The sequence below is a fragment of the Panulirus ornatus genome, chromosome 46 (genome assembly GCF_036320965.1).
Source record: "Panulirus ornatus isolate Po-2019 chromosome 46, ASM3632096v1, whole genome shotgun sequence".
Lineage (NCBI taxonomy): Eukaryota > Metazoa > Arthropoda > Malacostraca > Decapoda > Palinuridae > Panulirus > Panulirus ornatus.
In genome coordinates this window covers 11,924,598-11,949,038 of record NC_092269.1, presented here as the reverse complement: position 1 = coordinate 11,949,038, position 24,441 = coordinate 11,924,598, and the positions used below count along the sequence as shown (strand labels likewise).

The following is a 24,441-nucleotide window of genomic DNA, read 5'->3' as shown; positions in this document are numbered from 1 at the left end:
TCTTTCCACCTCCAATTTGGTCTCCCTCTTCTCCTCGTTCCCTCCACCTCCGACACATATATCCTCTTGGTCAATCTTTCCTCACTTATTCTCTCCATGTGACCAAACCATTTCAAAACACCCTCTTCTGCTCTCTCAACCACACTCTTTTTATTACCACACATCTCTCTTACCCTTACATTACTTACTCGATCAAACCACCTCACACCACATATTGTCCTCAAACATCTCATTTCCAGCACATCCACCCTCCTGTGCACAACTCTATCCATAGCCCACATCTCGCAACCATATAACATTGTTGGAACCACTATTCCTTCAAACATACCCATTTTTGCTTTCCGAGATAATGTTCTCTCTTTCCACACATTTTTCAACACTCCCAGAACTTTCGCCCCCTCCCCCACCCAGTGACTCACTTCCGCTGCCAAATCCACTCCCAGACATCTAAAACACTTCACTTCCTCCAGTTTTCCTCCATTCAAACTTACCTCCCAAATGAATTGTCCCTCAACCCTACTAATAACCTTGCTCTCATTCACATTTACTCTCAGCTTTCTTCTTTCACACACTTTACCAAAGTCAGTCACCAACTTCTGTAGTTTCTCACCCTAATCAGCCACCAGCACTGCATCATCAGCGAACAACAACTGACACACTTCCCAAACACTCTCATCCACAACACACTGCATACTTGCCCCTCTCTCCAAAACTCATCCATTCACCTCCTTTACAACCCCATCCATAAACAAATTAAACAACCATGGAGACAGCACACACCCCTGCCGCAAACTGACATTCACTGGGAACCAATCACTTTCCTCTCTTCCTACTCGCACACATGCCTTACATCCTCAATAAAAACTTTTCACTGCTTCCAGCAACTTACCTCCCACACCATATAATCTTAATACCTTCCACAGAGCATCTCTTGATGTCAACTCTATCATATGCCTTCTCCAGAGCCATAAATGCTACATACAAATCCATTTGTTTTTCTAAGTATTTCTCACATACATTCTCCAAAGCAAACACCTGATCCACACATCCTCTACCACTTCTGAAACCATACTGCTCTTCCCCAATCTGATGTTCTGTACATGCCTTCACCCTCTCAATCAATACTCTCCCATATAATTTACCAGAAATACTCAACAAACTTATACCTCTGCAATTTGAGCACTCACCTTTATCCCCTTTGCCTTTGTACAATGGCACTATGCAAGCATTCCGCCAATCCTCAGGCACTTCACCATGAGCCATACATAGACTGAATATCCTCACCAACCAGTCAACAATACAGTCACCCCCTTTTTAATAAATTCCACTGCAATACCATCCAAACCCACCACCTTGCCGTCTTTCATCTTCCGCAAAGCTTTCACTACCTCTTCTCTGATTACCAAATCATTCTCCCTGACCCTCTCACTTCACACACCACCTCGACCAAAACATCATATATCTGTCACTCTATCTAACTCATTCAACAAACCTTCAAAATACTCACTCCATCTCCTTCTCACACCACCACTACTTGTTACTACCTCCCCACTTGCCCCCTTTTCTGATGTTCCCATTTGTTCTCTTCTCTTACGCACTTTATTTACCTCCTTCCAGAACATCTTTTTATTCTCACGAAAATTTAATGATACTATCTCACCTCAACTCTCATTTGCCCTCTTTTTCACCTCTTGCACCTTTCTCTTGACCTCTTGCCTCTTTCTTTTATACATCTCCCACTCATTTACACTATTTCCCTGCAAAAATCGTCCAAAAGCATCTCTCTTCTCTTTCACTTATAATCTTACTCCTTCATCCCACAACTCACTACCCTTTCTAATCTGCCCACCTCCCATCCTTCTCATGCCTCAAGCATCTTTTGCGCACGCCATCACTGCTTCCCTAAATACATCCCATTCCTCCCCCACTCCCCTTATGTCCTTTGCTCTCACCTTTTTCCATTCTGCACTCAGTCTCTCCTGGTACTTCCTCACACAAGTCTCCTTCCCAAGCTCACTTACTCTCACCACTCTCTTCACCCAAACATTCTCTCTTCTTTTCTGAAAACCTCTACAAATCTTCACCTTCGCCTCCACAAGATAATGATCAGACATCCCTCTAGTTGCACCTCTCAGCACATTAACATCCAAAAGTCTCTCTTTCACGCACCTATCAATTAACATGTAATCCAATTATGCTCTCTGGCCATCTCTCCTACTTACATACGTATACTTATGTATATCTCTCTTTCTAAACCAGGTATTCCCAGTCACCAGTCCTTTTTCAGCACATAAATCTACAAGCTCTTCACCATTTCCATTTACAACACCGAACACCCCATGTATACCAATTATTCCCTCAACTGCCACATTACTCACCTTTGCATTCAAATCACCCATCACTATTACCCAGTCTCATGTATCAGAACTGTTAACACACACTCATCTGCTCCCAAAACACTTGCCTCTCATGATCTTTCCTCTCATGCCCAGGTGCAAAGGCACCAATAATCACCCATCTCTCTCCATCCACTTTCAGTTTTACCCATATCAATCTGGTTTACTTCCTTACACTCTACCACATACTCCCACAACCCCTGTTTCTGGAGTAGTGCTACTCCTTCCTTCGCTCTTGTCCTCTTACCAACCCCTGACTTTACTCCTAAAACATTCCCAAACCACTCTTCCCCTTTACCATTGAGCTTCGTTTCACTCATAGCTAAAACATCCAGGTTCCTTTCCTCAAACATACTACCTATCTCTCCTTTTTTCTGATCTTGGTTACATCCACACACATGTAAACACCCCAATCTGAGACCTCGAGGAGGATGAGCACTTCCCGCATGACTCCTTCTTCTGTTTCCCCTTTTAGAAAGTTGAAATAGAAAGAGGGGAGGATTTGTAGTCCCCTGCTCCTGTCCCCTTAATTTGCTTTAAAAATTCCATTAACTGTCTGTAAAACAGTTGTTGCCAAGCAATTCATTCATGGACCTGCAATGTAATGAATTTGCTCTCCATTCTCAATTACAAAGAACACATTCCATTAAAATGTGTATTATTGTCAAATCAGATTGACATGTGTGGCAATAGTGAACCTTTCTTTCTTCATCACTTGACTTCAAGTAACTATGGGTGAGATGAGTATGTCCAATTCGGAGCCTAGCCATGATGACACTTGCTCTTTGATTTGGGTAATTTGAGGATTTCCACTTTTTGATCATTGGTCTTGTACCTTTTAGTTTTTGATTACTTGGTAAATTACCCCATCTTATAACATGCTCGAGATAAATGAAAGTCTTCTTTCTCCTCGAAAATTAAATATAGATCATAGCACATTATAAGTCTACCATTCTCATAATAAACTTAATGAGTAAAAAATAAGAGGAAAGGATCCATACGATAGAAAAAGCTAATATGGAACAGTGTGACCTAGCAATGATGAATACCAGAGAAATGGGAGCTCTAGTAGGCTGAATGTAATCCATTTACACAAAGGATTTATCCATCCTTGTATGGACTACTGCTCTCACCTTTGGAGTTGTTCTAGCTCTGAATCCTTCCTTGCCCAAGTTGAGCTAAAAGCAGTCTGACTTTACCAGGATAACTTCAAAACTTGACCCACTTGCCCTATACCGTAATGTTGGTTCACTTTCCCACTTCTACAAGTATTGCTCTGGTCTTTGCTTCAGAGAGCTGGCTGCTTGTGTGCCCCCCACCATTAACTATACCAGACAATACTTGGCATGCTACTGTGTTGTACATTTACTGTGAGGCTGTTGGCAACTTAAGAAGGGCCATTTTGTAAATATTTCTTTCCTTAAACAGAGAAGCTTTAGAGCTCTCTACCCTCTCATGCCTTTTCCAATAACTTTGACCAGGCAATTTTTAAAAGATAGGTCTTTCACTTCTTCCAAAACTTGTAAATACTTTTCCTTGTCTTCTTTTTCAGTAACCTCTTATATTTCAGTTAATGCCCAACTTTGATATGGAATTTTATTTATGACTGGGAAAAAAATTGTGTGTTAATGATGTCAGCCTTGTGATGGTTGCTGACTGGCTATGGGAAGGCCCAGACTAAGAGAACAGCTGTGATCATGTTCAAGTGGATCATGAAGGGTGAAAGAAAGCTAAAGCCTCCTCTGGATATAATAAGGCTCGGATGGGCCTATCCCATATGTTCCTAAAGAATATATCTCATGCTCACAAATTAGATTGCATATGAAAGAAAAGCTGTATTTCTAAACTTACTCTGAGTTTATTTGCTGTTCTTGTCCAAGGCAAACTTCGCTTATCTACACTATAAAGTTTCCTGTTCATAACGGCTTCCACATAAAGCATGTGGCCTTGCATGAAATATATCAGCTCATCTCCCATTTGTGGAAAGTACGGGGCTTTCTTGGGAAAGGTCTCTGTTAACCATTCAGGTGGTCGGTACTCCTCAGAGATTTCTTCCACACCCCCACTGATTTCTGAGAGGTTAGGTCTTGGTCCTCGCTGCTGTAACAACAATAAAAGCTTAGAAGGGGAGATGGGGGCATGGAGAATAGGAGTACAGGCAAAGCAATAAATTACATTCATCAGACATAAACTTATATACTGCTATGGGAAATCAAATGACAAAAATAAAGACCCTGAAACTTTGGAATATTACTCGTCTCCCTCAATCATACAGGGGGATACATTCCCAGAAAAGGCCAGTACAAGTGAACTCATTATAAATGAAAAGCTCCTTGCATTGTACGCAAAGGGAATTCTGATCCTAGCCAACCCAAGATTCCCCTTTTTGAAAAAATTTTGTACAGTTTAGATTTTCATACATACATCAGTATAATCTAATACCAAAGACCATGAATTTATTGAATTAACATTATAAACAGGATATTGTGTTTTATCAATACATTTTGATGTTTCCTCTAAAAAGATAAAATGAAATCAGTTAAATGTACGTAACAGGAATGTGGGTGCTCAACTTGAAGTTGCATGCAAAAGTAAGACTTAAGGCTCATTCATCATTCCCAAGTGATTTTGTTATAGCTTTATTTCAGGAGTTAGTAGCAACTATGGCTTCTTCATCTGTATAAACACTTGATGGACATTCTGGAAGTGCCATATCACCAACAAAGAGAATGAATCAAGTCTGCAACCAATGTATAAATCCTAACGTATCTTGTAGTCTCCTTCTTTGCAAAAATCTTATCATTTTTTTGAGACAGTCTGGAATAGTGTGTGAAAGGAGAAAATTGGAAGTACACATGAACAAGAGGATGATAATGAGATGACACAGGGGATGATACAAGATGGTTTGAATGAACATTTGAATGAAGAGGACCTGAAGGGAGTGGAGTGGTGCAGCTACTTGGTAGTGAACATGGTAATGGATGGAAATATGGAGCCTCAAGTAAGTCCTATGATGGAAAGAGGGGAAGGTCCTGAGTGCATTGCAGTGGAAGGAGAGGTCAGTGTCAGTCTCTAATTTCGAACCAGACATATTGTCCTTAAACATTTAATTTCCAAAACATCCACCCTCCTCTGTACAACCCTATCTATAGCCCATACCTCGCTAACACTGTTGGAACTACTATTCCTTCAAACAAACCCATTTTTCCTCTCTGAGATAATGTTCTTCATTGCTGCCAGAACCTTTGCCCCCTTCCCCAACCTGTGACTCACTTCTGCTTCCATGGTTTCATCTGCGGCTAAGTCCACTCCCAAATATCGAAAACATTTCACTTCCTCCAATTTTTCTCCATTCAAACTTACATCCCAATCAATTTGTCCCTCAACCCTACTGAACCTAATAATAACTTTGAACTTCTTCACATTTAATCTCAACTTTCTCCTTTCACACACTTTCTCAAACTCAGTCACCAACTTCTGCAGTTTCTCACATAAATCAGCCACTAGAGCTGCATCAATGGTGAACAACAAACTTCCCAGGCCCTCTCATCCCCAACAGACTGCATACTTGCTTCTCTCCCCAAAACTCTTGCATTTAACTCCATGACCACCCCATCCATAAACAAATTAAACAACCATGGGGACATCACGCACCCCTGCCACAAACCGACATTCACTCTGAAACCATACTGCTCTTCCCCAATGAATTACGAAAAGAACTTGCAATATTTCAAGACCATCATGGATGAATACGACAACAGAGGGACTCACTAACTAAAAGAAAACATAAAAGACAATCAAATCCGTGGGAACCAATGAAAATCACTAAGAATTTATCAAAATCCATAGAGAGTGTAAGAGATCATAAGAAAGAATAAATGCAAGAAAAAAGAATTTCCTTGAAAGTTAAGAATAATCCTAAGGAATTCTTCAAATATATAAGGCAAAAGAAAAGAGTAGAAGAAGGAACTGGACCATTACAAAATTAACATGAAACACTAACTACTGACAACAAGGAAATGGATACCACATTAAATCATTCCTTTAACTTCGTATTCACAATTGAAGAAACATTTCAAATACTGCAACCAATGAAAATGTTTCAAGGATCTGATGAAGAGGAGTTGAAGGCTTGAGAAATAAAGAGCTATGAAGTACTTAAATACCTGGACCAATTAAATCCTAACAAATCCAATGGCCCAGATAATGTAGCTCCAAGATTTTTAAAAAAGGTCAGGAGACAGCCAATATACCACAAAAATATTCAACGAATCTCTATCAGATGGTCAGGTGCCAACTGACTGGAAACTAGCAAATGTTACTCCTATACATAAAAAGGAAGACAAAAAGTGTGCCTTGAACTACTGCCCAATTAGCCTTGTGTCAGAGTTAGGTAAAACAATGGAAATAATAATACGACATAAAATTGTCACATTTCTAAATCAAAAATTCATATCCTACAACCAACAAAGTTTCCATGATAGAATATTCTGCCTGACAAATTTGCTGTAATTTTTTAATGTTATTTATCAGAAATGGGACAAAAAACTACCGTCTGATGTAGTATATTTAGATTTCCAACAAGCTTTCAATAAAGTACCTAACAAGAGACTTTCACATAAACTCACAGCACATGAAATCAGTGAAGAATTCTGTACATGCATCAGAAACTGGGCAACTGGAAGAAAATAACATGTAGTCAAACAGCAAAGCCTCAGATTGGCTAGATGAAATGAGTGGTGTGCCATAGAGGTTGGTCCTAGGCCCCATTCTTTTCATAATATACAGTCATGAACTAGAACTCGATCTCATATCTAAGATCTCCTAGTTTGCTGATGATACTAAACTAGAAGGGACTGTGAAATGATTCAAAGAGATCTTAACTTACTAGCAGAGTGGTCAGACAGATGGCAAATCAAGAACATAGATTACTCGACACCAGAAACAATTCTAACTTTATAATTCTCTAGTAAGACCACACCTTGAATATGCAGTCCAGTTTTGGTCCCCAAACTAAAAGAAGTAAAGCAAGTACAAAGACACATGTCAAAAAATGATAAAAAGATGTAGACTTCGCTGTGACTTAATCTAAGTGTTTAAGATTCTGAACAACTTCAATAAAGTAAATCACAAGCATCTTTTCAAAATACAAGAAAATATAGTTAATAGGACAAATGGAAAAAATCAAAGCTAATAGATGTAGTATGGACGTGGGAAAAAGCTTCTTTTTCTATAGGTGTCTTGAGGACTGGAATAAGTTACCATAAGACGTAGTGAATGCTAAGATTATAAATACCTTCAAAAGTCATTCAGACAAATATCATATAAATTCAGGTATACTCTGAGAAAGACACCAGAGAAAAACTGTATAAATGATAGTAACGGGGACACTAAACAGATAATGTGCAGCAGCAGGGAGTCAGTAAAAGCTTAAAAAACTGCTGAATGGAATCACCTTTTCTTGTCAAGTTAAACTCCTTTTTTTCTTTTCACCAGACAATCCAGTCATGGGCTAATCAGGCCTTCTGTTCTCTGTCTTTCTTATGTAAATTTATGTTAACAACATCAGTAGTGGAAATCTATATCACTCAACCCTATGTTGTTTGCTGTTCTTGTATCAGATTCACACTAATTCATTTTTACTTTACAAGCTGTAACGATTGCTATATCACAATCCAAAAGACTTGAATTATTCACTTCTATACCTGAAAATATGATCTATTATTTGCTCCCTCTTGTCAGGCTGTGGTTTACCTGTACAAAGCTAAATGAAATATAAATTCATTTGTCTTTGGAGCCACTCTCTTTCATCTGTTGATCCAATATTCTCACTTCTCATGTGTGCATGTGTTTGTGTGTGTGTGCGCATACCTGCCTAATCATGAATACTTGCAAGAAGATCTATTCAAAATGGGAGGGCAAGAGGAAAGCATTCGCCACATCCTGCTTCATGAATAAGACTAACCAACCTTCTCAGCTGCCACCTGCATTACAAAATTCATGTTTCACCTGGGACTGATTTCAACCATATGTCAGACACTCTTCTAAATGTTTCTAAAGTTGTTCCATGCAAGTTTCATATTTCACCTGACAGTACAATGAATGATCATTCTCAATTCCTGGTTAGGCCATTATATATCTATGATCAATATTTTGTTATGTTCCATGGAATTATTGAAGACTTGATAACTTTGTATCTTTCCTGCTGAGAGGCTTTCAGATTTAATTAATCTTCTTTTATACTTTCAATTTGTCATCATGCACAAGTTATCTTTATGGGCAACTTATATGTAGTTCTTTCACTCTTTCATAGTAATTCCTGTCTTCAATTTCCTTGATTTTGCTCATGATGCACTTCTGAATTCTCTCAAATATTTTCATTTGAATTCTTTCAAATATTTTCATGTCTATGTTTTGTTGATCATGAGAGGGCATGTAAGGAGGTGTGGCACGGATGGGAATGAGTGAAAATTATGAGGGAAGAGGGAAAGGATGTGCAATTCTATCACCAAGAGTGTAGGAAGGTGTTACAGAGTATGGATGGAACAGATCAGGAATAATGAGGATGAAAGAAAAGACTGGAACTGTAAAGTATGCATGGGTATGTGTATATGCACCTGTGAATATGAAGATTGTGTAAGGTAAGGTTGAAATGAAGCTTTTATTGAGAAATTTGAATGACTGAATAATGTTTATCCCCTACTTACGATCTATGCAACTTATGAGCATCCGTACATATGCCTGGAAAAAAATACTAATACAAAAATATACGTATATATCTGCCAGTGCTAACTACTGCGTGCATACAACAGTGAATGTCAGACAGTATCCCATCACTGTGTACATCACAGCATCTCTCAGTCCTCATTCTCAGTTACCAATCAGTAAGCACATTTCATTCAAGTGAATCTAACTAATTTTCATACTCTATTAAACCAGTATTGTGTTAAACCCCCCCTAAAAAAAAAAAATGATGAGCATGAGGAAAAACCCAAGAAAGATGATCGATTTGGAACTGAAAATGAAGGTAATCACCCAATATGAAGGAGGAAAAAAGTTAACGTGAATGCATGTGATCTACAGTTGCCCCATTCGACAGCCTCCTCAATTCTAAAGGACAAAGAATAAAAAATGAAGCAGTAAAAGGTTCAGTAAGTATGAAGTCTATGATAACAATAAAGCAACGACAAGGGCCCATCCAAGAAGTGAAGAAGTTGTTCAAGCTGTGCATGGAAGATCAAATTAAAAAAACGTGTACCACCACGCATTCAGGCGAATGCTAGAAGTTTTATGAGACTTTGAAGGAGCGAGCGGGAGAGGATTACATCAAGAGCTTCACAGCAAGTCATGGGTGGTTCAACAAATGTAAAGGAAGATATAGCTTGCACAACGTTCAAAGGCACAGGTGAAGCAGCAATTGTTGATGAAGAAACTGCCAAAAAGGTAATCAATAAAACAAAGAACTTTTTTTTTAACAAACCATAGAAAGATTTGAAAGAAATGTGAATTCATAAAACTGGATAAACAAAAATGAAATAATCACGACAGAACTTGCATAACATAAAAATAAAAATGAAATATGAACTTAAGAGTCTTACATAAAAGGTAAAAAGAAACTAGATAATCGTATAATAAAGCTGGTAAATAAAAAACGAGATAATCATGAGAGAAACTGAGTAGGATAAAACAATGTAGTGCAGGTATATGCACTCCACATGCCATGCTGGCATGCATCCGACTCACATCCATTTCGAGATCCTACCAGTCAGTCAGAACAGAACTCAAATGAATGTTGGGATGGATAGTGAACAGTTTTGAGAATGAGAGAACATGGTCATATTGAGTGATATGAATGCAAAAGTCGGATGTGATGAAACTGGAGATAGTTGGTAAATGGAGAGGGCCTGGAGTAAATGAGAAAGAATGATATCTTGTGAATATTTGTGTTGAGAGGGGTTTATGCCTTGCAAACATCTTTTTCAGCACAAGATGATCCAAAGAAATCTTTTTTTTTTTTTTTTCATACTATTCGCTATTTCCCGCGATAGCGAGGTAGCGTTAAGAACAGAGGACTGGGCCTTTAAGGGAATATCCTCACCTGGACCTCTTCTCTGTTCCTTCTTTTGGGAAAAAAAAAAAAAATATATGGATGATAATAATGGAAGAAAAAAAGCAAAATGCTTTGATTGAGTATGTGACAGTGGACGAAAGACTGAGAAAGGCCATGCTTTGGAGACTGACCATTTTGTGGTTCTTGTGGGGAAGGATCAGGGAGAAGGGGAGGTACGGTTTAAGAAAGAATGGAGAGGTAAAAGTGTTGGCAAGCTAGAAGATGAATAAAAAAATGCAAGGAGGAGTATGAAAGGAAAGTAACTGAAAGCTTAGATGGAAGTGCAGTGAATCTAGGGATGCAGTCATGTGTGAATGAGGTGTTTACAATGTTTAGAGAAATACTATAAAAGGTTGTAGAATTAGTAGTTAGATAAAGGACATGAGATATAAGAATAAAAAGGGCAATACATGGTGGATGGAAACGATTAGAAATGCTGTAAAAGAGAAGAAATAGGTATATGGTAGATTGCCCAACAGGAATGTGCTAGTGGAAGTTCAGCAGAGGAGGAGGGAAGAATATAAAATATATAAGTGGAATGTTAAGAAGCAGATAGAGGAAAGCAAAGAAAGAGGAGATGAAGATTTTGGAAGTAAGTTAAGTGAAAAGTTTTGGGATAATAAGAAACTATACTGGAGGGAAGTGAAAAAGGAAACAGGTGAATGTAAGAGTGGAAATGATAATGTGAGAAGTAAGGAAGGGGAGGTGGTGAATCAAAAGGAAGTGAAAGGAAGATGGAAAGAGTATCTTGAAAAATTGACGAATATGGTGGAAGGAAAGGCAGCAGTTGTTACATGCATGGGTATGGAGGATGGAAGGAGAAGCATAAACGAGCAAGGGATTATAGCAAAAAGGGAGGTAAGAAGGGCAATAATGAGGCTAAAGGTAGGAAAGGCACCTGAAGTGGATGGGATTATGACTGAAATGTGAAGAATGGAGGAGAAAGAGTGATCGAGTGGGTGCATCTTATACTTAATTTAACATGGAAACAGAAGGCTATGCCTGAGGATTGGGTGAAAGGAATAAATATTCCTTCATTCAAAGGAAAAGGTGATAAGGATACATGTAGCAATTATAGGGGATAAGTCTGTTGAGTATTTTTTTATTCATATTATTATACTTTGTCGTCTCCCGCGTTAGCAAGGTAGCGCAAGGAAACAGAAGAAAGAATGGCCGAACCCACCAACATACACATGTATATACATACACGTCCACACACGCATATATACATGTTTACCAGATGGCGTCCAAGCTTCGTCTCTTCGATGTATATCAACAGACTGTTATATTTCTCTCTTATGTCTCCCCTGATGATGTGATTATTACACAAAAGTGCACTTGGGAACTTTTCGTGTTTCATTTTCCCCATGGACTCATAGGCATACATATATAAATATATATATGTATGTAGCATTTATGGATCTGGAGAAGGCATATGATAGAGCTGATAGAGATGCTCTGTGGAAGGTATTAAGAATATATGGTGTGGGAGGCAAGTTTTTAGAAGAAGTGAAAAGTTTTTATCAAGGATGTAAGGCATGTGTACGTGTAGGAAGAGAGGAAAGTGATTGGTTCTCAGTGAATGTAGGTTTGCGGCAGGGGTGTGTGATGTCTCCATGGTTGTTTAATTTATTTATGGATGGGGTTGTTAGGGAGGTAAATGCAAGAGTTTTGGAAAGAGGGGCAAGTATGAAGTCTGTTGGGGATGAGAGAGCTTGGGAAGTGAGTCAGTTGTTGTTCGCTGATGATACAGCGCTGGTGGCTGATTCATGTGAGAAACTGCAGAAGCTGGTGACTGAGTTTGGTAAAGTGTGTGGAAGAAGAAAGTTAAGAGTAAATGTGAATAAGAGCAAGGTTATTAGGTACAGTAGGGTTGAGGGTCAAGTCAATTGGGAGGTGAGTTTGAATGGAGAAAAACTGGAGGAAGTGAAGTGTTTTAGATATCTGGGAGTGGATCTGGCAGCGGATGGAACCATGGAAGCGGAAGTGGATCATAGGGTGGGGGAGGGGGCGAAAATTCTGGGGGCCTTAAAGAATGTGTGGAAGTCGAGAACATTATCTCGGAAAGCAAAAATGGGCATGTTTGAAGGAACAGTGGTTCCAACAATGTTGTATGGTTGCGAGGCGTGGGCTATGGATAGAGTTGTGCGCAGGAGGATGGATGTGCTGGAAATGAGATGTTTGAGGACAATGTATGGTGTGAGGTGGTTTGATCGAGTGAGTAACGTAAGGGTAAGAGAGATGTGTGGAAATAAAAAGAGCGTGGTTGAGAGAGCAGAAGAGGGTGTTTTGAAGTGGTTTGGGCACATGGAGAGAATGAGTGAGGAAAGATTGACCAAGAGGATATATGTGTCGGAGGTGGAGGGAAACGAGGAGAAGAGGGAGACCAAATTGGAGGTGGAAAGATGGAGTGAAAAAGATTTTGTGTGATCGGGGCCTGAACATGCAGGAGGGTGAAAGGAGGGCAAGGAATAGAGTGAATTGGAGCGATGTGGTATACAGGGGTTGACGTGCTGTCAGTGGATTGAATCAAGGCATGTGAAGCGTCTGGGGTAAACCATGGAAAGCTGTGTAGGTATGCATATTTGCGTGTGTGGACGTATGTATATACGTGTATGGGGGGGGTTGGGCCATTTCTTTCGTCTGTTTCCTTGCGCTACCTCGCAAACGCGGGAGACAGCGACAAAGTATAATAAATAAATATAAATATATATATATCCCTGGGGATAGGGGAGAAAGAATACTTCCCACGTATTCCCTGCGTGTCGTAGAAGGCGACAAAAAGGGGAGGGAGCGGGGGGCTGGAAATCCTCCCCTCTCGTTTTTTTTTAATTTTCCAAAAGAAGGAACAGAGAATTGGGCCAGGTGAGGGTATTCCCTCAAAGGCCCAGTCCTCTGTTCTTAACGCTACCTCGCTAATGCGGGAAATGGCGAATATTTTGAAAGAAAAAAAAAAAAAATATATATATATATATATATATATATATATATATATATATATATATATATATATATATATATATATATATATATGTATATATATGAGTAATGTGGCAGTTGAGGGAATAATTGGTATACATGGGGTGTTCAGTGTTGTAAATGGAAATGGTGAAGAGCTTGTAGATTTATGTGCTGAAAAAGGACTGATGATTGGGAATACCTGGTTTAAAAAGCGAGATATACATAAGTATACTTATGTAAGTAGGAGAGATGGCCAAAGAGCGTTATTGGATTACGTGTTAATTGACAGGCGCGCGAAAGAGAGACTTTTGGATGTTAATGTGCAGAGAGGTGCAACTGGAGGGATGTCTGATCATTATCTTGTGGAGGCTAAGGTGAAGATTTGTATGGGTTTTCAGAAAAGAAGAGTGAATGTTGGGGTGAAGAGGGTTGTGAGAGTAAGTGAGCTTGGGAAGGAGACTTGTCTGAGGAAGTACCAGGAGAGACTGAGTACAGAATGGAAAAAGGTGAGAACAATGGAAGTAAGGGGAGTGGGGGAGGAATGGGATGTATTTAGGGAATCAGTGATGGATTGCGCAAAAGATGCTTGTGGCATGAAAAGAGTGGGAGGTGGGTTGATTAGAAAGGGTAGTGAGTGGTGGGATGAAGAAGTAAGATTATTAGTGAAAGAGAAGAGAGAGGCATTTGGACGATTTTTGCAGGGAAAAAATGCAATTGAGTGGGAGATGTATAAAAGAAAGAGACAGGAGGTCAAGAGAAAGGTGCAAGAGGTGAAAAAAAGGGCAAATGAGAGTTGGGGTGAGAGAGTATCATTAAATTTTAGGGAGAATAAAAAGATGTTCTGGAAGGAGGTAAATAAAGTGCGTAAGACAAGGGAGCAAATGGGAACTTCAGTGAAGGGTGCAAATGTGGAGGTGATAACAAGTAGTGGTGATGTGAGAAGGAGATGGAGTGAGTATTTTGAAGGTTTGTTGAATGTGTTTGATGATAGAGTGGCAGATATAGGGTGTTTTGGTCGAGGTGGGGTGCAAAGTGAGAGGGTTAGGGAAAATGATTTGGTAAACAGAGAAGAGGTAGTAAAAGCTTTGCGGAAGATGAAAGCCGGCAAGGCAGCAGGTTTGGATGGTATTGCAGTGGAATTTATCAAAAAAGGGGGTGACTGTATTGTTGACTGGTTGGTAAGGTTATTTAATGTATGTATGACTCATGGTGAGGTGCCTGAGGATTGGCGGAATGCGTGCATAGTGCCATTGTACAAAGGCAAAGGGGATAAGAGTGAGTGCTCAAATTACAGAGGTATAAGTTTGTTGAGTATTCCTGGTAAATTATATGGGAGGGTATTGATTGAGACGGTGAAGGCATGTACAGAGCATCAGATTGGGGAAGAGCAGTGTGGTTTCAGAAGTGGTAGAGGATGTGTGGATCAGGTGTTTGCTTTGAAGAATGTATGTGAGAAATACTTAGAAAAGCAAATGGATTTGTATGTAGCATTTATGGATCTGGAGAAGGCATATGATAGAGTTGATAGAGATGCTCTGTGGAAGGTATTAAGAATATATGGTGTGGGAGGCAAGTTGTTAGAAGCAGTGAAAAGTTTTTATCGAGGATGTAAGGCATGTGTACGTGTAGGAAGAGAGGAAAGTGATTGGTTCTCAGTGAATGTAGGTTTGCGGCAGGGGTGTGTGATGTCTCCATGGTTGTTTAATTTGTTTATGGATGGGGTTGTTAGGGAGGTGAATGCAAGAGTTTTGGAAAGAGGGGCAAGTATGAAGTCTGTTGGGGATGAGAGAGCTTGGGAAGTGAGTCAGTTGTTGTTCGCAGATGATACAGCGCTGGTGGCTGATTCATGTGAGAAACTGCAGAAGCTGGTGACTGAGTTTGGTAAAGTGTGTGAAAGAAGAAAGTTAAGAATAAATGTGAATAAGAGCAAGGTTATTAGGTACAGTAGGGTTGAGGGTCAAGTCAATTGGGAGGTGAGTTTGAATGGAGAAAAACTGGAGGAAGTGAAGTGTTTTAGATATCTGGAAGTGGATCTGGCAGCGGATGGAACCCTGGAAGCGGAAGTGGATCATAGGGTGGGGGAGGGGGCGAAAATTCTGGGAGCCTTGAAGAATGTGTGGAAGTCGAGAACATTATCTCGGAAAGCAAAAATGGGTATGTTTGAAGGAATAGTGGTTCCAACAATGTTGTATGGTTGCGAGGCGTGGGCTATGGATAGAGTTGTGCGCAGGAGGATGGATGTGCTGGAAATGAGATGTTTGAGGACAATGTGTGGTGTGAGGTGGTTTGATCGAGTAAGTAACGTAAGGGTAAGAGAGATGTGTGGAAATAAAAAGAGCGTGGTTGAGAGAGCAGAAGAGGGTATTTTGAAAAGGTTTGGGCAAATGGAGAGAATGAGTGAGGAAAGATTGACCAAGAGGATATATGTGTCAGAGGTGGAGGGAACGAGGAGAAGAGGGAGACCAAATTGGAGGTGGAAAGATGGAGTGAAAAAGATTTTGTGTGATCGGGGCCTGAACATGCAGGAGGGTGAAAGGAGGGCAAGGAATAGAGTGAATTGGAGCGATGTGGTATACCGGGGTTGACGTGCTGTCAGTGGATTGAATCAAGGCATGTGAAGCGTCTGGGGTAAACCATGGAAAGCTGTGTAGGTATGTATATTTGCGTGTGTGGACGTATGTATATACATGTGTATGGGGTGGGTTGGGCCATTTCTTTTGTCTGTTTCCTTGCGCTACCTCGCAAACGCGGGAGACAGCGACAAAGTATAATAATAATAATATAATATATATATATATATATATATATAATATATATATATATATATATATATATATATATATATATATATATATATGCAAGAGTTTTGGAAAGAGGGGCAAGTATGAAGTCTGTTGGGGATGAGAGAGCTTGGGAAGTGAGTCAGTTGTTGTTCGCTGATGATACAGCGCTGGTGGCTGATTCATGTGAGAAACTGCAGAAGCTGGTGACTGAGTTTGGAAAAGTGTGTGGAAGAAGAAAGTTAAGAGTAAATGTGAATAAGAGCAAGGTTATTAGGTACAGTAGAGTTGAGGGTCAAGTCAATTGGGAGGTGAGTTTGAATGGAGAAAAACTGGAGGAAGTGAAGTGTTTTAGATATCTGGGAGTGGATCTGGCAGCGGATGGAACCATGGAAGCGGAAGTGGATCATAGGGTGGGGGAGGGGGCGAAAATCCTGGGGGCCTTGAAGAATGTGTGGAAGTCGAGAACATTATCTCGGAAAGCAAAAATGGGCATGTTTGAAGGAATAGTGGTTCCAACAATGTTGTATGGTTGCGAGGCATGGGCTATGGATAGAGTTGTGCGCAGGAGGATGGATGTGCTGGAAATGAGATGTTTGAGGACAATGTGTGGTGTGAGGTGGTTTGATCGAGTGAGTAACGTAAGGGTAAGAGAGATGTGTGGAAATAAAAAGAGCGTGGTTTAGAGAGCAGAAGAGGGTGTTTTGAAGTGGTTTGGGCACATGGAGAGGATGAGTGAGGAAAGATTGACCAAGAGGATATATGTGTCGGAGGTGGAGGGAACAAGGAGAAGAGGGAGACCAAATTGGAGGTGGAAAGATGGAGTGAAAAAGATTTTGTGTAATCGGGGCCTGAACATGCAGGAGGGTGAAAGGAGGGCAAGAAATAAGAGTGAATTGGAGCGATGTGGTATACCGGGGTTGACGTGCTGTCAGTGGATTGAAGCAGGGCATTGAAGCGTCTGGGGTAAACCCTGGGGAAAACTGTGGTAGGTATGGATATTTGCGTGTGGGCGTTGGATATACATGTGGGGGGGAGGTTGGGCATTTTTTTCGTCTGTTTCCTTCGCACCTCCAAACGCGGAGACAGCACAAGTAAAATAATAATAAAATAATTTTCTTTCATCTTTTGCCATTTCCGCTTAGCGAGTAATAAGAAAGAGACTGGCTTTTTAGGAATATCCTCACAGGCCCTTTTGTTCCTTTTTTGGAAATAAAAAAGAAAAAAAATTGAGAGGGGAGGATCCAGCCCCCCCCTCTCTTTTCCCCCTTTGTCCCTTCTACGACGCAGAATAGGGGGGAAGGATCGTTTCCCATCCCAGGGGTACCGTCCCCGGATAAATAATAATAATAAAATAATTATTATATATATATATATATTATAAAATACACACCCATTTTATACTTTTATATTTTTTTAGTCATAATTATATGGTACTTTTCAAAATATAAAATATCTTGATCTGCTATGTTAGATATTTTATGATTTTGAAAAAGTACACTATAATTATGACTAAAAAATATAAAGTTAAAGGTTTTGTGTTTATATATTATGTATATAAGCCTGGGGGATAGGGGTGAAAGAATACTTCCACGTATGCCTCGGGTCCCCTAGAAAGCGACTAGAGGGAAAAGGGAGCGGGGCCGGAAATTCTCCCTCCTTGTATTAACTGTCTAAAATTGGGAAAAGAAGAAGATCCGCGGGAGTGATCATCCTCCCCGAAGCTCAAGTGGGTGCCTAAATGTGTGTGGATGTAACAAGATGTGAAAAAAAGAAGATAGGAGTATGTTTGAGGGAAGGAACCTGGATGTTTTGGCTCTGTGAAACGAAGCTCAAGGGTAAGGGAAGAGTGGGTTTTGGAAATGGGCTGGGGAGTGAAATCAGGGGTTAGTGAGAGGAACAATAGAAGGGGAAAGGGGATAGCAATACTCCTGAACAGGAGTTGTGGAGTATGTGATAAGAATTGTAAGAAAGTAAATTTCTCGATTACATAGTATACTTATGTAAGTAGGAGAGGATGGCCAAGAGCGTTATTGGATTACGTGTTAATTGACAGGCGGCGAAAGAGAGACTTTGATGTTAATGTGCGAGAGGTGCAACTGGAGGGATGTCTGATCATTATCTTGTGGAGCTAAGGTGAAAGATTGTATAGGGTTTTCAGAAAGAAGAGTGAATGTGGGGTGAAGAGGTTGTGAGAGTAAGTGAGCTTGGGAAGGAGACTTGTTGAGGAAGTACCAGGAGAGACTGAGTACCAGAATGGAAAAAGGTGAGAACAATGGAAGTAAGGAGTGGGGAGGAATGGGATGTATTTAGGGAATCAGTGATGGATTGCGCAAAAGATCTTGTGGCATGAGGAAGAGTGGAGGTGGGTGTTAGAAAGGTAAGTGAGTGGTGGGATGAAGAAGTAAGATTATTAGTGAAAGAGAAGAGAGAGGCATTTGGACGATTTTTGCAGGGAAAAAATGCAATTGAGTGGGAGATGTATAAAAGAAAGAGACAGGAGGTCAAGAGAAAGGTGCAAGAGGTGAAAAAAAGGGCAAATGAGAGTTGGGGTGAGAGAGTATCATTAAATTTTAGGGAGAATAAAAAGATGTTCTGGAAGGAGGTAAATAAGTGCGTAAGACAAGGGAGCAAATGGGAACTTCAGTGAAGGGCGCAAATGGGGAGGTGATAACAAGTAGTGGTGATGTGAGAAGGAGATGGAGTGAGTATTTTGAAGGTTTGTTGAATGTGTTTGATGATAGAGTGGCAGATATAGGGTGTTTTGGTCGAGGTGGTGTGCAAAGTGAGAGGGTTAGGGAAAATGATTTGGTAAACAGAGAAGAGGTAGTAAAAGCTTTGCGGAAGATGAAAGCCGGCAAGGCAGCAGGTTTGGATGGTATTGCAGTGGAATTTATTAAAAAAGGGGGTGACTGTATTGTTGACTGGTTGGTAAGGTTATTTAATGTATGTATGACTCATGGTGAGGTGCCTGAGGATTGGCGGAATGCGTGCATAGTGCCATTGTACAAAGGCAAAGGGGATAAGAGTGAGTGCTCAAATTACAGAGGTATAAGTTTGTTGAGTATTCCTGGTAAATTATATGGGAGGGTATTGATTGAGAGGGTGAAGGCATGTACAGAGCATCAGATTGGGGAAGAGCAGTGTGGTTTCAGAAGTGGTAGAGGATGTGTGGATCAGGTGTTTGCTTTGAAGAATGTATGTGAGAAATACTTAGAAAAGCAAATGGATTTGTATGTAGCATTTATGGATCTGGAGAAGGCATATGATAGAGTTGATAGAGATGCTCTGTGGAAGGTATTAAGAATATATGGTGTGGGAGGCAAGTTGTTAGAAGCAGTGAAAAGTTTTTATCGAGGATGTAAGGCATGTGTACGTGTAGGAAGAGAGGAAAGTGATTGGTTCTCAGTGAATGTAGGTTTGCGGCAGGGGTGTGTGATGTCTCCATGGTTGTTTAATTTGTTTATGGATGGGGTTGTTAGGGAGGTGAATGCAAGAGTTTTGGAAAGAGGGGCAAGTATGAAGTCTGTTGGGGATGAGAGAGCTTGGGAAGTGAGTCAGTTGTTGTTCGCTGATGATACAGCGCTGGTGGCTGATTCATGTGAGAAACTGCAGAAGCTGGTGACTGAGTTTGGTAAAGTGTGTGAAAGAAGAAAGTTAAGAGTAAATGTGAATAAGAGCAAGGTTATTAGGTACAGTAGGGTTGAGGGTCAAGTCAATTGGGAGGTGAGTTTGAATGGAGAAAAACTGGAGGAAGTGAAGTGTTTTAGATATCTGGGAGTGGATCTGGCAGCGGATGGAACCATGGAAGCGGAAGTGGATCATAGGGTGGGGGAGGGGGCGAAAATTCTGGGAGCCTTGAAGAATGTGTGGAAGTCGAGAACATTATCTCGGAAAGCAAAAATGGGTATGTTTGAAGGAATAGTGGTTCCAACAATGTTGTATGGTTGCGAGGCGTGGGCTATGGATAGAGTTGTGCGCAGGAGGATGGATGTGCTGGAAATGAGATGTTTGAGGACAATGTGTGGTGTGAGGTGGTTTGATCGAGTAAGTAACGTAAGGGTAAGAGAGATGTGTGGAAATAAAAAGAGCGTGGTTGAGAGAGCAGAAGAGGGTGTTTTGAAATGGTTTGGGCACATGGAGAGAATGAGTGAGGAAAGATTGACCAAGAGGATATATGTGTCGGAGGTGGAGGGAACGAGGAGAAGAGGGAGACCAAATTGGAGGTGGAAAGATGGAGTGAAAAAGATTTTGTGTGATCGGGGCCTGAACATGCAGGAGGGTGAAAGGAGGGCAAGGAATAGAGTGAATTGGAGCGATGTGGTATACCGGGGTTGACGTGCTGTCAGTGGATTGAATCAAGGCATGTGAAGCGTCTGGGGTAAACCATGGAAAGCTGTGTAGGTATGTATATTTGCGTGTGTGGACGTATGTATATACATGTGTATGGGGTGGGTTGGGCCATTTCTTTTGTCTGTTTCCTTGCGCTACCTCGCAAACGCGGGAGACAGCGACAAAGTATAATAATAATAATATAATATATATATATATATATATATATATATATATATATATATATATATATATATATATATTATATATATATATATATATATATTTTTTTTTTTTTTTTTTTTTTTTTATACTTTGTCGCTGTCTCCCGCGTCTGCGAGGTAGCGCAAGGAAACAGACGAAAGAAATGGCCCAACCCCCCCCCCCCCATACACATGTACATACACATGTCCACACACGTGTATACATACCTACACAGCTTTCCATGGTCCACCCCAGACGCCTCACATGCCTTGATTCACTCCACTGACAGCACGTCAACCCCTGTATACCACATCGCTCCAATTCACTCTATTCCTTGCCCTCCTTACACCCTCCTGCATGTTCAGGCCCCGATCACACAAAATCTTTTTCACTCCATCTTTCCACCTCCAATTTGGTCTCCCTCTTCTCCTCGTTCCCTCCACCTCCGACACATATATCCTCTTGGTCAATCTTTCCTCACTCATTCTCTCCATGTGCCCAAACCATTTCAAAACACCCTCTTCTGCTCTCTCAACCACGCTCTTTTTATTTCCACACATCTCTCTTACCCTTACGTTACTTACTCGATCAAACCACCTCACACCACACATTGTCCTCAAACATCTCATTTCCAGCACATCCATCCTCCTGCGCACAACTCTATCCATAGCCCACGCCTCGCAACCATACAACATTGTTGGAACCACTATATATATATATATATATATATATATATATATATATATATATATATATATAATGCAAGAGTTTTGGAAAGAGGGGCAAGTATGAAGTCTGTTGGGGATGAGAGAGCTTGGGAAGTGAGTCAGTTGTTGTTCGCTGATGATACAGCGCTGGTGGCTGATTCATGTGAGAAACTGCAGAAGCTGGTGACTGAGTTTGGAAAAGTGTGTGGAAGAAGGAAAGTTAAGAGTAAATGTGAATAAGAGCAAGGTTATTAGGTACAGTAGAGTTCAGGGTCAAGTCAATTGGGAGGTGAGTTTGAATGGAGAAAAACTGGAGGAAGTGAAGTGTTTTAGATATCTGGGAGTGGATCTGGCAGCGGATGGAACCATGGAAGCGGAAGTGGATCATAGGGTGGGGGAGGGGGCGAAAATTCTAGGGAGCCTTGAAGAATGTGTGGAAGTCGAGAACATTATCTCGGAAAGCAAAAATGGGTATGTTTGAAGGAATAGTGGTTCCAACAATGTTGTATGGTTGCGAGGCGTGGGCTATGGATAGAGTTGTGCGCAGGAGGATGGATGTGCTGGAAATGAGATGTTTGAGGACAATGTGTGGTGTGAGGTGGTTTGATCGAGTAAGTAACGTAAGGGTAAGAGAGATGTGTGGAAATAAAAAGAGCGTGGTTGAGAGAGCAGAAGAGGGTGTTTTGAAATGGTTTGGGCACATGGAGAGAATGAGTGAGGAAAGATTGACCAAGAGGATATATGTGTCGGAGGTGGAAGGAACGAGGAGAAGAGGGAGACCAAATTGGAGGTGGAAAGATGGAGTGAAAAAGATTTTGTGTGATTGGGGCCTGAACATGCAGGAGGGTGAAAGGAGGGCAAGGAATAGAGTGAATTGGAGCGATGTGGTATACAGGGGTTGACGTGCTGTCAGTGGATTGAATCAGGGCATGTGAAGCGTCTGGGGTAAACCATGGAAAGCTGTGTAGGTATGTATATTTGCGTGTGTGGACGTATGTATATACATGTGTATGGGGGTGGGTTGGGCCATTTCTTTCGTCTGTTTCCTTGCGCTACCTCGCAAACGCGGGAGACAGCGACAAAAAAAAAAAAAAAAAAAAAAAAAAAAAAAAAAAATATATATATATATATATTACCCCTGGGGATAGGGGATTAAGAATACTTCCCACGTATTCCCTGCGTGTCGTAGAAGGCGACTAAAAGGGGAGGGAGCGGGGGACTGGAAATCCTCCCCTCTTGTTTTTTTTTTTTAATTTTCCAAAAGAAGGAACAGAGGGGGCCAGGTGAGGATATTCCAAAAAAGGCCCAGTCCTCTGTTCTTAATGCTACCTCGCTAACGCGGGAAATGGCAAATAGTTTAAAAAAAAAAAAAAAATATATATATATATATATATATATATATATATATATATATATATATATATATATATATATATATATATATATATATATATATATATATATATATAAATCCCTGGGGATAGGGGAGAAAGAATACTTCCCACGTATTCCCTGCGTGTCGTAGAAGGCGACTAAAAGGGGAGGGAGCGGGAGGCTGGAAACCCTTCCCTCTCAATTTTTTTTTAATTTTCCAAAAGAAGGAACAGAGAAGGGGGCCAGGTGAGGATATTTCTTCAATGGCCCAGTTCTCTGTTCTTAACGCTACCTCGCTAACACGGGAAATGGCGAATAGTATGAAAGTAAGATATATATATTATTTTTATTTTTCTTATTTTGCTTTGTCGCTGTCTCCCGCGTTAGCGAGGTAGCGCAAGGAAACAGATGACCTAACCCACCTACATACACGTGTATACATACACATCCACACACACACATATACATACCTATACATTTCAACATATATATATATTTATTATATCTATTTTGCTTTGTCGCTGTCTCCCGCATTTGCGAGGTAGCGCAAGGAAACAGATGAAAGAAATGGCCCAACCCACCCCCATACACATGTATATACATACACGTCCACACACGCAAATATACCTACCTATACATCTCAATGTACACATATATATACACACACAGACACATACATATATACCCATGCACACAATTCACACTGTCTGCCTTTATTCATTCCTATTGCCACCTCCCCACACATGGAATACCATCCCCTTCCCCCCTCATGTGTGCCAGGTAGCGCTAGGAAAAGACAACAAAGGCCCCATTCGTTCACACTCAGTCTCTAACTGTCATGCACTAATGCCCGAAACCACAGCTCCCTTTCCACATCCAGGCCCCACACAACTTTCCATGGTTTACCCCAGACGCTTCACAGGCCCTAGTTCAATCCATTGACAGCACGTCAACCCTGGTATACCACATCGTTCCAATTCACTCTGTACCTTGCACACCTTTCACCCTCCTACATGTTCAGGCTCCGATCATTCAAAATCTTTTTCACTCCATCTTTCCACCTCCAATTTGGTTCCCACTTCTTCTTGTTCCCTTCACCTCTGACACATATATCCTCTTGGTCAATCTTTCCTCACTCATTCTCTCCATGTGACCAAACCATTTCAAAACACCCTCTTCTGCTCTCTCAACCACACTCTTTTTATTACCACACATCTCTCTTACCCTATTATCACTTACTCGATCAAACCACCTCACACCACATATTGTCCTCAAACATCTCATTTCCAGAACACCCACCTTCCTCCAAACAACTCTATCGATAGCCAACGCCTCGCAACCATATAACATTGTTGGAACCACTATTCCTTAAAAACATACCCATTTTTGCTTTCCGAGATAATGTTCTCGACTTCCACACATTCTTCAACGCTCCCAGAACTTTTGCCCCCTCCCCCACTCTATGATTCACTTCCGCTTCCATGGATCCATCCGCTGCCAAATCCACTCCAAGATATCTAAAACACTTCACTTCCTCCAGTTTTTCTCCATTCAAACTTACCTCCCAATTGACTTGT

At 40.7% G+C, this 24,441-nt stretch overlaps 1 protein-coding gene across 6 annotated transcripts in view; it reads right to left on the bottom strand.

Annotated features, from left to right (window-relative positions):
- Nucleotides 1-24,441, bottom strand: part of BRWD3 (bromodomain and WD repeat-containing protein) — a 385,638-nt gene that overhangs the window by 175,266 nt on the left and 185,931 nt on the right. For 5 of the 6 annotated variants that reach the window (XM_071688831.1, XM_071688833.1, XM_071688834.1 and 2 more), the window contains one exon: nucleotides 4,248-4,496. In XM_071688831.1, the coding sequence (XP_071544932.1) occupies nucleotides 4,248-4,496 (249 nt within the window). The remainder of the gene's footprint in view (nucleotides 1-4,247; nucleotides 4,497-24,441) is intronic. The other variant, XM_071688832.1, reaches the window with a different exon arrangement.